The sequence below is a fragment of the Podarcis cretensis genome, assembly GCF_951804945.1.
Source record: "Podarcis cretensis genome assembly, chromosome: 12".
In the NCBI taxonomy this organism is placed as follows: domain Eukaryota; kingdom Metazoa; phylum Chordata; class Lepidosauria; order Squamata; family Lacertidae; genus Podarcis; species Podarcis cretensis.
In genome coordinates this window covers 37,312,526-37,327,356 of record NC_137181.1, presented here as the reverse complement: position 1 = coordinate 37,327,356, position 14,831 = coordinate 37,312,526, and the positions used below count along the sequence as shown (strand labels likewise).

The window sequence follows — 14,831 nt, the reverse complement described above, 5'->3', positions numbered from 1 at the left end:
GAGCATTAGTCTCTTAATTATCCTCCTGGCTATGTCACAGGGACACATTCGTGCTTTTTCTTTGTGTAATAACTTTTTATAAAGAAGTATTTTTAAACTGATCATTAATTTTATGACTGCAGAAATGAGATGCAAAATTTATGCTGTTGTCATTGGCACAGGCTCAAGGCATCGCTGACATTATGCATGATTATAATGGAATGGCTGCCCGCTAATGAGTCTATAGACATTTCGTTTGAACATGCCTTGCTTTTAGATGTCTGATTAGGCTGTAATGCTTTCAATTATGCCTGCAAATTGTATTGGATACATTTACCTGATGCTTATTGTTCCTTTGTAGTTTAGTTTTCTATTACATAGATACCAACTGAACGCTTTGCTTTATTGATTTCCTTCCCCCTCCCAGGTATGCTAGTAGACACAAGGCACCTGTCAAGGGGACTATTATTATTATTATTATTGGGTGAGAAGCTCAAGTGTGACTTCTCTGACCGAACGAAGGCACAGCATTTATTGTTTCAAATGTGGTTCCCTTTGACAAGCTGTAGAGTGTTGGCCGTAGGGCTAGGCCTATGAGTGTGTGTGTGTGTGTGTGTGTGTATGTAACACGAGTTTTGTTTTTGTTTTTTAAAGAGGAAATTTGGACATGTTAAAGTGAACTGCGTTGCATCCTTCATCACATGAACTCCTTGTTTGGCTCTTATAACACCTTTTTTTTGTTGTTAAAGGAAAAGCCCATTTCTTTTTGTTGCATGAAAGAGTGCATTGGTATGTTTGGTTTAGTTTTAAGTATGCTGTATATCTTGTCTAAATCTTTTGAGGAGGAAGCAGCCCACTTAACGTTGGCTTTTTAAATGGACAGACTTAGCAGATATAGACATCTGGTGCTTTTTAATGCCTTTCCACAAATCTTGGAGGCTTTGAGTACTTTTTAAAAAATATATTCCTCGTGCTACTTTCCTCACAACATTGAGAAATGTAACCAGGGATGCGTCTGCTCTCCATAAAACATATAATAAAATTCTGTGCCGAATCCAAACTCTCCAGTATGTATACAACTTCCAAATGAGGACCGTGAGAAGAGCTTGGCTGGATCAGGCCAAAGGCCCATCTAGTCAAGCATCCTGCTTCCCACGGTGGATAACTGGATCCCTCTGGGAAGACCACAAGCAGGGCATGAAATCAAGAGTTCTCTGCCACTGTTGGTTCCCATCAATGAGAGGGAGGGAAGGGAAAACTAGTTCCATATGACCATTTGCGTTATCACATGGAAATGAAAAAGAAATAAACTTTGTTGATAGTTGGGAGTCCACAGTTTTGGCTCGGGTTAACCTCCAACCATTATCTTCAACTCCTAGGGTAGGAGTGGCCCTTTCCATCGCCAATCTTGTAGCACAACCTTGTGCTTCCCATATCTCAGACTTGCGCTTTCACGCTGGGCTCCGCCTCCCACGAAGGACGCTGCCAGAATCTCATCCCCCTGGGAGAGATGCATAAGAGGCGCCATGATGGGGGAAGGCGCAGAAAAGTGGGGTAATGGACGAGGTTTCTGGTAGGGAAGAACAGCAGGTGAAATGGAGAAGCCAGCAGGCTGAAATGGAAGGACTCTCGCCTCTTTCTTTGTGGATGGTTCTATAACAACAACAACAACAGCAACAATAATTTATTATTTATACCCCGCCCATCTGGCTGAGTTTCCCCAACCACTCTGGGCGGCTCCCAATCAAGTGTTAAAAACAGTACAGCATTAAATATTAAAAACTTCCCTGAACAGGGCTGCCTTCAGATGTCTTTTAAAGGTAAGATAGCTACTTATTTCCTACACATCTGAAGGGAGGGTGTTCCACAGGGTGGGTGCCACTACCGAGAAGGCGCTCTGCCTGGTTCTCTGTAACCTCGCTTCTCGCAATGAGGGAACTGCCAGAAGGCCCTCGGCGCTGGATCTCAGTGTCCGGGCTAAACGATGGGGGTGGAGACGCACTTTTAGGTATACAGGACCGAGGCCGTTTAGGGCTTTAAATGTCAGCACCAACACTTTGAATTGTGCTCAGAAATGTACTGGGAGCCAATGCAGATCTCTCAGAACCGGTGTTATGTGGTCCCGGCGGCCGCCCCCAGTCACCAGTCTAGCTGCCGCATTCTGGATTAATTGCAGTTTCCGGGTCACCTTCAAAGGTAGCCCCATGTAGAGCGCATTGCAGTAGTCCAAGCGGGAGATAACTAGAGCATGCACCACTCTGGCAAGACAGTCCGCGGGCAGGTAGGGTCTTAGCCTGCGTACCAGGTGGAGCTGGTAGACAGCTGCCCTGGACACAGAATTAACCTGTGCCTCCATGGACAGCTGTGAGTCCAAAATGACTCCCAGGCTGCACACCTGGTCCTTCAGGGGCACAGTTACCCCATTCAGGACCAGGGAATCCCCCACCCCCACCCGCCCCCTGTCCCCCCAAAACAGTACTTCTGTCTTGTCAGGATTCAACCTCAATCTGTTAGCCGACATCCATCCTCCAAATGCCTCCAGGCACTCACACAGGACCTTCACCGCCTTCACTGGTTCTGATTTAAAGGAGAGGTACTACTACTACCAATGTACTGGAGGAGCAGGAGAGCAGCACTCTGAACCAAGTCTCTCATGTCAGCTGCAGGAGCTGGAGGGGAGAGCTGGATTCTGAGCCCAGTTGCTGTTGCTATTCCTCCAAGAATATGAGGAAGTAGCCACCAGGGAAAGGATGGGTGTCCTCCTCATTATTTTAGCTTGTTGTCCCTCTTTCGGTCCCTTCTTTTTCTACCCCATCCTCCCATGTCATTCCTTTCAGTTCTCCCTTGGTATCCCTTAGCTGTTGAGTGGCATGGCAGTACAACACTGTGGGCTGGCATGGTGTCCGTCATGTGGGCTAGATGGACATTGTTCCAATGCTCTAATAATTTGATTGGGACCTGTTTAGGGAAGTTTTTAATATTTGATGTTTTATTCTGCTTTTAATCTGTTGGGAGCTGCCCAGAGTGGCTGGGGAAACCCAGCTGGATGAGTGGGGTATAAATAAATTATTATTAATAATAATCTTTGACATATTTAGTATACAAGACATAAGAACTGCTCTGTGTTAATTTTATGTGCTGTGTAAAATTTTTGACTCCCCACCCCAAAGTATTAAGTTGGAATATTTGATTCTGGGGGCATCAGCAAAGTGCATGTAATGTGGCTTGAAGACTTTATTCAAATATATTTTGAATATTGATATTAATTACATATGCACACACATTTATTACATATGCATGCACACTTCCTAGGATAGTCACCAGAAAGACTGGAGTTTGGGCTGCAGCTGGTCGTGACTAGAGTCAGTGTTGTGAGACTCTAGCAACACAAAGTGAGGCTGTTGCACTTTCCCTCTTCCTAAAGTTCTGTGGCTGCCAGCCCTTATCATTGGTCTTCATGATCTAGTACAGAGATCCCTTCCTTAAGTAATTTATCAGTAGTGGAGGAGAATTATTATTATTATTATTATTATTATTATTATTATTATTATTATTATTATTATTTATTCCCCGCCCTCCCCAGCCAAGGCCGGGCTCAGGGCAGCTCACAAGCAATAATAAAAACAAGTTGAATGAATACAACTTAAAAACAAGATTAAAATACAACATTAAAATATTAAAGCATTAAAATATTAAAATGCAGAAAGAGGGGGAGGTAATCAAATTGGCTCCAAGCTAAAGGCCAGGTGGAACAACTCTATCTTACAGGCCCTGCGGAAAGAAATCGGATCCTGCAGGGCCCTGGTCTCATGAGGCAGAGCGTTCCACCAGGCCGGAGCCAGAGTTGAAAAGGCCCTGGCTCTGGTTGAAGCCAATCTAACTTCCTTAGGGTCCGGGACCACTAGGGTGTTGCTATTTATGGACCTTAAGGTCCTCTGTGGGGCAAACCGGGAGAAGCGGTCCCGTAGGTACGAATGATTGCCTATGGGGATGGGGATTTGTGGATCCCTGCTGGTGGACCTTAAAATTAGAAAGAAATTGCCATGTGATCTGGCCTTTACTTGGCTTGCCTCCCATTGACGACAGAGAGGTTTCTGTGATTCCATGCTGGCTGTGGTCTGTGTTCACAACTCTGTGACAAAATGAGGTTGAGCAAACCTCTGTTACTTTATCTTTCCTGTTTTCATCATTCCTTAATGATTCAAATTCATAGAGTATTATAATGTATGTAAGAAACACTTTGAAACTTCAGTTTAGAGATTTTGAATTAACGAGACTGCATTTTTCAAACACATGGGGATATTCTGTTCTTTCTGTAAGCTGTAAATGTTGCTTTCATCAGCGTTCTAGGGCCTGAAAGATACTCAGAAGGCGCACTCATGCGTTAGCCAGAAATAGTTGCAATTATTTTGATTCTGTATATTGTGGAGGATTCAGCTAAGACACATCCAGATTACAAAGAAGCCCTGGGAGTTGTAGCTTTTGGGGAAGCACAAGGTGAGCTAGACAAATAGCAGTTGTGCGGGATTTAAATTGCTGTGGAATTTGGACACTAATTATTATTTTGTGTTCTGCCCTTCCTAAAAAAAAATGCTTTAGGAGGCGAATATTTCACAGAGGGCATTTTACATTTATTTTACAACATCTGAAGAGAAGTTTTTTTAATCCCTTGTGTAACCTCTCTGCTCCTAATAGTAATAGGGCTCAGTGCAACACACTTTAGTTGGTTATTGTTGCAAATCAACACTGTGAAGCGAATGTTCAAGTAGCCATGGATTTGACAAGCGGCAGAGGCTAAAGGGCCCATTCATATGACCAAGCGGGTGTTATGTGAGTGCATGTGTTGAGTGGATCTATGCTGAGTTTGGCATGTGGCATTTACCTTACCGCAAGGCTGCTGAAAAGTGGAGTGATGGCATGATAGATATAGGTTGAACTGGCAGGTGGATGGGTGATGAAGCGTTCATGTCACAAGTATGTCATGCCACACATGGCCCAAGATTTGCTGCCGCAGCAAACGAATGTTTACTACAGGGAAACCTGACTACATTGTGCAACCAATGGCATGTCAGCGTTGCGTGGCTGTTATGCTGGAATGGTCAGAGAAAGCACTAAATCAAATGTTACGTTTAAGCACATATTGCTGTGTAGCTAATAAAACATGGCCCTCCCCCCCCCGCCCCCCAGTTAATAAATGAATTATTGCATTGGGTTTCTGCTGGAAGGGATATTATGGTAGTTAATGGAATCTGTAGCTAGATAGTGCTGACAAGCCGTTCCTCATTCAAACACTTCATGTTGGATCCAGAGTAAAGTTGAGTTTATTTTTGCATTTATATCTCCTTTCCTTCAAGGAGCTCAAGGTGGCGTACAGAGCTATTGCCCTCCTCCCCATTTTATCTTTACAACCCTGTGAGGTAGAGAAAGTGACTGGCCCCAGGTTACCCAGTGAATTTCATGGCTGAGTGGGGATTTCAACTTAAATTAATGGAATGTTAGCCATGATTCGGGGGGACGCAGGTGGCGCTGTGGGTTAAAGCCTCAGCGCCTAGGACTTGCCGATCGAAAGGTCGGCAGTTCGAATCCCTGCGGCGGGGTGCGCTCCCGCTGCTCGGTCCCAGCGCCTGCCAACCTAGCAGTTCGAAAGCACCTCCGGGTGCAAGTAGATAAATAGGGACCGCTTACCAGCGGGAAGGTAAACGGCGTTTCCGTGTGCGGCTCTGGCTCGCCAGAGCAGCGATGTCACGCTGGCCACGTGACCCGGAAGTGTCTCCGGACAGCGCTGGCCCCTGGCCTCTTAAGTGAGATGGGCACACAACCCCAGAGTCTGTCAAGACTGGCCCGTATGGGCAGGGGTACCTTTACCTTTACCTAGCCATGATTCGAACATCACATTTTATGATTTTAAGCTCAGCTAACTTTACTTTGGATCCAACTCTTCTTTCTCATTCTTTACCATAGGATAAGGTTACCAGACGTCCCCGTTTCCCAGGGACAGCCCCCAGATTTACAAATCAGTCCCCTTACGAAATCCTATCATTCCGACTGAAGTTGAAAAGTGTCCCCGGATTCATTGGAAAAAATCTGGTAACCTTACCATAGGAGCCAAATCCTATTGCCCCCTCCAGTAAATATTTGAGCCCCCCCCCAAGTTGTTGGGCATTGTCATTCAAATGGTGTATGTGTACCACATCTTGTGATTAATTTTGTGGGGTGAGGCTTATCTGGTTCCCCCTCCCCCATTTTCCATTTTTATTCAAGTTGGCACCCCTGTTCCTTACTGTAACTTTGATCTCAACTATGCTTCTGAGGTAACTTGGATCGAGGGGAAAGCTTACTGTTGGATCCAGTTGGGGTTTTTTTTGGTCATGCTTTACTTTGAAATTCAGCTCGTGATGAATATGTGTATAATTAAACTGAAAGGAGCCTGTTTTAACTCCTGATAAATATTTTGGTTTGTGCAGGAGAACTTGAAGATGGGGAAGAGCGTGAAGGCCCTTGCCCTGTGCCTCCTGACAATATCTCTGTAGCATCTGACCGCTGTGATAAAGAGGATGAAAGCCCCTCTGATGGTAAGTGGTTCTCTTTGTCTCAAGGTACCATAATCACAGTGATTTGGGAGTTTTGTTGGCCGCCAGTGTCTCTGAGCTGGTGCAATTCTTGGGAAACAGATGAGCAGCGAACCATGTGGGTCTTGTTCCTTACCTTCACAAGACCCTTAAGGAACTGAAGAGCTCTCTCTAGTGGCTAAAAATAAGATACAGTGGGATTTTTAAAAAATGCACACTTGCTTGTTTGTTTCAGTAACCAAAACAGATCTCTTGGTTTTTCCTCCCTGCCCTCCCACAAATGAATCAGCAACTCATAACACTCAGATTTCTTTTGTTTAGGACAAATCTCTTCTTAATTCAGCATCAGATTCTTCCTTAATTTTATTGTACTTGTTTTATTTAGTGTATAAATAATGAAAGAGAATTCATTTGATGGATTTTTGTTTTTTGCATGTGGCACACTTGAAACCGAGCGAGTTCATAAAATATTAAATTAATTGTTCTTATGGTGTGTCCTCCTGTTAATGTACTGACGTTTCTCGATCAAACAATTTTTGGTGCTTACATTTGAACAGTACTCCCCCCCCCCGTCCAAGTTTATTATATATCAAATTTTAATCATTCTTACATTTTTGAAGATAAGAACAAGTGAATGTTCTATGGGGATCATTGCATCACTGTTTGCAGCTATCTCTTTCTGCTAGTTGACAGTGTTAATAGATCACAATTTGCATGCACATAACAGTGTATACTAATTAGTTGTTCCGAATTTTAGACTTGGAAGCGAGCAACTTTTTCTTCCTTTCTGTCATATGATGATCAAACTGTGTGGCTCCAACTCAATTGCTGTTTGAAAATAATGCTTCCCTGCAACATGCTACTCCACATTTTATGTTTTTCAGATTATTCCCTTTGGAAACATATATTGCTTTTATGAGGTATAAAATTATATCTATTGCAGAACAGGGATAAGTCAAATATGTGCATAAGTGATGAACATTCTAACAACTGATTCAGAAAACAGGATCTTTACATTTATAGAACTCTGCAATTGGAGTTCTCTTCTGCGGAATTCAACTTGCGCTACAGTAAAGGAAAAACGAGCAATAAAATAACCTTTAGCTTTTGACTGCCCCTTTTATATTTGTTGGCAAAACAGATTCTATGCAATTTTTAGATGAATCTCTCCCCCCTCTCCCCCTGGCATTAAACGGCACAAAGACAGAAGTGGTTTATATTGTAACAAAATATGCAGCTGTGTTTTCTGCCTATGGCTTATTGCACACTGGGCATAATGAAGGGGTTGCGAGAAATGTTTTCTTGCTTGTTTAAAAATGGACAACCGTTTTTGTTTGCAAAACCAAATTTGACGGTGCTGCTGCTCAAGTATTAAGTACCACCGATATTAATGTGCGGGTCATCTGTTGGAGAAGTTTCCAACTTTGTTGCTGATTTTATTTATTTATTTTTGATTTTTTTTTATGCCGTCTTTCAGTTAAAAAATAAAAATTCAGGGTGATGTACGTCACCATCCAAAGGTGAATCAGACATTAAAAACATTATCGGTTATTAAATGAAAAGTAAAGACGCAACACCCCCTTTGCTCCTTCCTTTCCTAGTCTGGGCAACCGGTTGTGGAGTGGCTATTTTAGTTTTGGTTTCTGCTCAGGTTGGTGGGGTTTTTTTGGAGGGGGGGTTGGAGAGAAACTAAGTGTAAGCGCTGATCAGTTTGTAATGCTAAGGCAGCTGCTCCATGGTTTGTTTCACAGCTGGGGGAGGATGTGTAGCAGGTGCATTTGAGCAGTGTACACTAGCATGCTGCTCATTCAAGTTAAACCATAATTTCAGACTATGGTTTGCTGTGATATACAAACTAAGCAATTATGAATTTTGCAGTTTGTCTCTCGGTTAAATATATCAGATTTATTCTTCTCTGGTGCGAATTGTGTTCGCTTTGCTCTATGTCAGACATTTTGATATCCGCTCCGTAAGTTAAAATAAGCAAATCTGTGTTAATCTCTACGTAGCCAGCAGATCGCGAAGGCTTCTGTGTACAGAGAAAGGAGTTACATTTAAGGTCAACTTCCACCAAATTGAGCCCATTGTTTCTCTTCAGACTTGTTTCAGTTGTTTGTGCTTTTGTTGGCATTCAGTGTTTTTAAATGCACAAACTTTGTTTCAGTATCTCCATGCACACCTAAAATATTCAGATTCAGAAATGGGTGTTAATATTGCAAGAACACTTATTGAGAAGAATGAAATTGCTATATGTCCCAGTAAATTGTTTTTCTCCATTTAAATGGAAACCACTACACTCAGTAATTATTGCACACCTAAAGAATTAAAGCACCATTTTCAAGTTTTTAAAAATAAATAAATCAACTTTTGATTTGACTTTGGGGCTTTGTCGAAAGATAAGTGAGAATGTGTAGCAAAAATCTGCTTGCAGGACTGTAGGTACATTGTCGCATTGGAAAAAAATCCTGCCTTTTTGTCTGACCTTTGACTAACAGTGTGCATTAATTAGAAAGAAGGTAATTATTTTTAACAGTAACTACAGTATAACTAAGTTAGCCCAGGTCATCAAAAGGCCTTTTTGTCAAATCTGATGAAGTTGTTTTGTCCTTTCGGTTGTCGCCAAGTGTTCGGCATGAACTCGGGATCCAAACGTTGATTGATTATATAAGCTATAAACATGTGTTTGTTTTATTATGTCGATAAATTTCTGTACGGCTTGAAAATATCAACACTGCCCCCTCCATATCTCTATATGTATTTAAAGTCTGCCTCCTCAAGCCCACCCCCACTTTGTTTTCTAACAAATATCCCCCACCCCACCGTTTCCTTGGTTCAAAAGTTCATCCCATTCCCCAATGGCCACCTAATTTTCCAGTTATTCCCTCCAGCCATATGTGTTTGGGTTTCTTTTATGGTTTATTAGGTACTGTAGTAAAGTGGCATAAGTTATATCTTCTAATGAAATTCAAGCGCACTTCAGTGATGCTCTGTCTTGATTGCCGGCAGCAATTAAATTGCACGGGAGGAGAAGCCTGCAGAGTCCCAGACACCTTAGAGAAAGAGTTTCAGCAAGATGAGGGGAAGGTGAAAAGAATTGCCAGGGAACATGCCTCGGAAGAAAGCAAGATGCAGAATTCTCGCCAGACACCCTGTTCCTGGCCGGCCTTTATTTTATTGGCTCGCAGCCTGATTGATAGCCAAATCATAACTTGCTATATGCTAACAGGCAGAGTTCACTGGTAGGTTATTGTGAACTGATAAAGGGTTAGATGGAGTTTTGATTTTCACACTGGAGCCGGCTGCACCAGATTAATGGAATTTCAATGAGAGGCTGGAGTAGTTGCCGCTTTGTCAGAAAAACGGATGGAGATTCTATAGTCATGCCTGCTCATTAATACCAGTTGTCTGAAAGGTGTGGTACTTCTCTATACAAAAGACTCCAGATAATTGATTTTTGAATAGGATTTTTTTTAAAAAAAACAAACAAACCACTTATTGACGACCGGGTTTCTTGCAAAACAAATGACAGGATCTTGTATAGTACAACAGTGTTGCGCGTTCGTTGTTTTTCTTAATACGTCTGTGGTGAGGAATAGACCTTGACTTGATGGTGCTATAACCATTCCTTTGATATACTTGGAAATCAGAAAAGCTAAGGGGTGTGGTTTTATTTGCAATACATTGTTAGCATTGCTGTTTTCTTGAAAAGAGACGTGCTATTTCCCCTCTTCTCCCCCCCCCCAAAAAAAATATCGAAATGCAAACACATCTACAGATTTATAACCGGGATCATTTTATCTTTAAACAGAGAAAAACTGCAGCAGTTTTACACGGCAAACTTTTCTCTTACATGCAAGCTGGTCTAAGCTCAACTCAGTCATATGTGTGCCGATGACTGCACAGAGAAATGCATGCATACACTACAGTTACAACTATGTATGGGCATCGAGTGGTATACAAATTTAATAAATAATAACAATAACTAGTAGCAGGTTTCATGATTGTAGCACCCTTTCCTTCCTGCTTCTGCACTTGCAGGAATTGATGCTGAGTATAGCTATCTCCTTTATACAGTGGTACCTCGGGTTAAGTACTTAATTCGTTCCAGAGGTCCATTCTTAACCTGAAACTGTTCTAAACCTGAAGCACCACTTTAGCTAATGGGGCCTCCTGCTGCTGCCGCGCCGCCAGAGTCCGATTTCTGTTCTTATCCTGAAGCAAAGTTGTTAACCTGAAGCACTATTTCTGGGTTAGCAGAGTGTGTAACCTGAAGCGTATGTAACCTGAGGCGTATGTAACCCGAGATACCACTGTATTGACTTTCTCCCCCGCACCTTGACTTAATCTGAGATGAACCCCAGCTCCTCTAGAGCAGGCTTCCTCAACCTTCGGCCCTTCAGATTTTTGGACTACAATTCCCATCATCCCTGACCACTGGTCCTGTTAGCTAGGGATCATGGGAGTTGTAGGCCAAAACATCTGGAGGGCGGCAGGTTGGGGATGCCTGCTGTAGAGGATGTGGGACAAGCGGAAAGTATCCTTTTTCTTACCATGTGCAGAGGCTAATAATAAGAGGGAAGAGGGGCAGTGACTCAGAGTTCTCCTAGGGTGCCAACTACCCTTACTTGCACTGAGCTAATGGACAGCCACAGGTTCTCAGTCCTGTAGGAGTTGTAATCATAATAAAGCACAATTCAGGTTTAGGACTGTGTTCTACAGCACTGTTGATGAAGGTGTACTGGGTTGATTCCTAGTTCACTATTTGCTTTGTGGAACTTTTGACCCCTATTAGATTGTAACTTGTTTTCACGAACACTTTTTTGCCATCCTTTTTTCTTGCCATCAAGGATCTATACTGGCTTGCAGCCACCTTGCATTTATGACTTCTCCAGAGTTTTCCTTCTGCTTTGTATCGCCAAGCTTCTAAGGGTAAAAACATGTTCCGTACCTGTATTGGTTCTAGGGGTTGCTCGTGCGTAAACCAGTGCAACACCTGGCTGGGTTGCCTGAGTGAACCTTTTCTGTCCGGACAGCCACTCACCCGTGGCTGTCTCAATCGCTGGCAGAATCCGTCAGTGGACGTTTCTTGAACTTCTTTGAGCTCTTTGACGCCTAGTCTCCTCCTACTCTCCCTGCGCGGAAGCCTTCTGCGCAAGGAGGGTGTAGGCAGCGGAGGACCCTTACTCTCCCCGCTGGTCCCCGGCAAGGAGTCATGGGACCGCCTCGCCGATTCCCCCATCTGCCCCCCTTCTCCACTGGTGCTACGCTGATTCTTTTCCCCAGAAGATGGGCTGCCTTTCCCCATCCCAGGACGCTCTCTGGGACCCCTCCGGAGCCCGCTCTCTCCCTCCGGCCCTGATGGCAGTTCCCTGGCAGTACCCTTTTGGCCATTGTTGGCCAAATCCTCCTCCTCATAGTCTGCTAAATTTTACACTTCAGTTGTTTGAGACATCTTTCATTGCTTCTGAACCCTTCGTTTGTATTTCACTTCGATGCATCACACTGCACCGCTTCTCGGTTTCCTTTGCAGCCCCAGCAAGGCCATCATGTTTCATTGTAAATAGTTGGCTATGGGCTTTATAGCAGCATGCGAGTGGTAGAACCTGTGACCAGCCTTGTCTGACATACTAAAAAATGTCTTAAAGCGAGTGATGTTTCAGGGAAGCAGTGGTATTACCTTTGCTTGGCTTTTTGCTTTTTGCAAGAAGTTGGGAAAGAGACTCAGAAACAACACTGGGCATCATGTCTTGTTTCTTGGAAAAGTAATGGAGAAAGGGTGTCACACTTGTCTAGTGTTCCCTTTTCTGCTTCAGATAGTATTTCAGCCTTAATTGTGTAGGTTGCTTGTGGGCATCCCATTGACATCTGACTGGCCATTGTGATAACAGAATGCTGGATCAGATGGTCCTACGGCCTCATCCAGCCGGGCTGCTTTTATATTCTTATGAAAAGTTTAGGTGGTTTAAGCTGTGCAATGAAATAGCTTTCTGCATGCTGGGTCACTGTGCGTGGGGAACTTTTTCCAGCTTGAGGGCCTCATTCTATTACAGCTAAACTTCCAGGAGTCACGTATTAGTAGCATATGAGACCAAAGCTAAAAGTGCAAATTCACTTGCTTTCATGGTCATCTGTTCATACACAGAGATTGCTGACATACAGTGGTACCTCGCAAGACGAATGCCTCGTAAGACGAAAAACTTGCAAGACGAAAGAGTTTTTCGTTTTTTGAGTTGCTTCGCAAGACGAATTTCCCTATGGGCTTGCTTCGCAAGACGAAAACATATTGCAAGTTTGTTTCCTTTGTCTTGCAAGTTTGTTTCCTTTTTCTTAAAACCGTGCATTCAGGGGGTGCAGTTGCGACTTGACTTCAAGGAGCAACTCATAGCACGCGGTGTGGTAGCCTTTTTTCAGATTTTTGAAGACTTTGGTGATTTTTGAAGCTTTTCCAAAATCCGTGCTTTGCAAGACGAAAAAATCGCAAGACGATTCCAAAAGGACATTATAAATAATGAGTATAAAATTCTGTCAAAAATGTATAAGATATTGCTGGAATGGAATACGAAAGATGAAGAGGTCAAATCGGTAATGATACAGTGGGCAAAGGATTTTGGGTACAATATTCAATTTGAAGATTGGGAAAAACTGTGGAAAGAGCATTTAAAATTTACAGCATGTATTACACTGAAGGAGAATGTGATGAAAATGTTTTATAGATGGTATATGACACCTGTAAAATTAGCAAAGATGTATAAGGTTGATAACAAATGTTGGAAGTGTAAAGACAAGGAAGGGACATTCTTTCATCAGTGGTGGGAATGTAAGAAAGTGAAAAGTTTTTGGGAAATGATATATAATGAGTTGAAAAAAATGTTAAGATATACTTTTGTGAAAAAACCCGAAGCTTTTCTTTTAGGTATGGTAGGAAAGGACATCAGAAGAAAGGACTGTAAGCTTTTCCAGTATGCGGTAACGGCAGCCAGAATCCTGTTGGCTCAGAAGTGGAAACAAGAGGAAATACCGACGATAGAAGAATGGAGACTAAAAATGATAGACTATGCAGAACTGGACAAATTAACTGGGAAAATTAGATATACTAAAGATCAAAAGTTCATCGAAGACTGGGGGAAATTTGTGGATTATCTGAAAAATATATGTGGTGTGAATACAACGCTAGCGGAATTTAAAGAGGCACTGTAAAAAAAGAAAATAAGTATTGTTTATGAGAAATAATAGGAGTAAGGAGGAAAAATGGCAATACGAAAGAAGGGAATGTGTATTAAAGGTGTAACTACGGATGATTGTCAGAGACGTTGAAGGAAGTCAAAAAAATAACTATGATTTGTTGTATGCGGGATTGAACGAAGAATTGGAGGGAAATTTATAAAATGTATAATAATAAAAATTATCATAAAAAAAAGAAAAGAAAAAATCGCAAGACGAAAAAACTCGCAGAACAAATTAATTTCGTCTTGCGAGGTACCACTGTATCCCTTTCTCTGCCATAGGAATTGGGATTTTTAAAAGCCTCCTATTGGAGTGGAGGAGAATCTTCTTTGAGATTTTAGCGTTGGAGGAGGGTTAAACTGTGATCTCAACGAGATCGTTCCCCCATAGGGCAATTATGCTTGAACAAGGTTCCCATTGGCCCCAGTAGGATATTAACCCCCCCCCAATTGTCTTGCGAGGGAGGCTACAGGGAGGCTAGGGGAGGCTACAGGCCTTGTCTCCAAAGCCATAATGCAGAAGCTCTTGCCTTTAAACTTCCATGCTTGCTTTTGAGTTTTCTCAGTGATTTCTTGCCAAACGAGTAGAGCACAAAATGCAGCTTCACGGTGCACATATTTCCAATGCCTGTAGGAAGCTTTTCATGGCAGTGCTTAGAAATACATTTAACTAATCCCAATAATTGCCAGCTACCAAATTAGGAGATGCTGCATTGTCAATCACAAAAAAACATTATATCTCATTCTATTCCATTTCCATTGGCAGTTAACTTGTCATCAGAATGGATGAGAACCTGATCACCTAACCAGGTGCTTGATAGTTAGGAGAAAGAAGTTTCTAAAGTAATCTTGGGGGGGGGGGAGGCTGCAGAGAGTTGGTGATAATTGATTTACTCTATCACATCTAACTATTCATTGTTTTCATTACTACTTCCCTTGGGCAGTGATCACAGGATCAGGCTGCCAGTCTGTGGGCATAATTTTTCCAGTAATGCCATCTGGCTCATTGGCACTTGAAGTTGTGATGGCTCCTTTGCTGTTGCAATGGACTTTGTCAAAT

At 42.6% G+C, this 14,831-nt stretch overlaps 1 protein-coding gene across 1 annotated transcript in view; it reads left to right on the top strand.

Annotated features, from left to right (window-relative positions):
- Positions 1-14,831, top strand: part of SKAP2 (src kinase associated phosphoprotein 2) — a 104,248-nt gene that overhangs the window by 13,895 nt on the left and 75,522 nt on the right. The window contains exon 4 of the mRNA XM_079948082.1: positions 6,444-6,551. Coding sequence (XP_079804208.1) covers positions 6,444-6,551 — 108 coding nt within the window. The remainder of the gene's footprint in view (positions 1-6,443; positions 6,552-14,831) is intronic.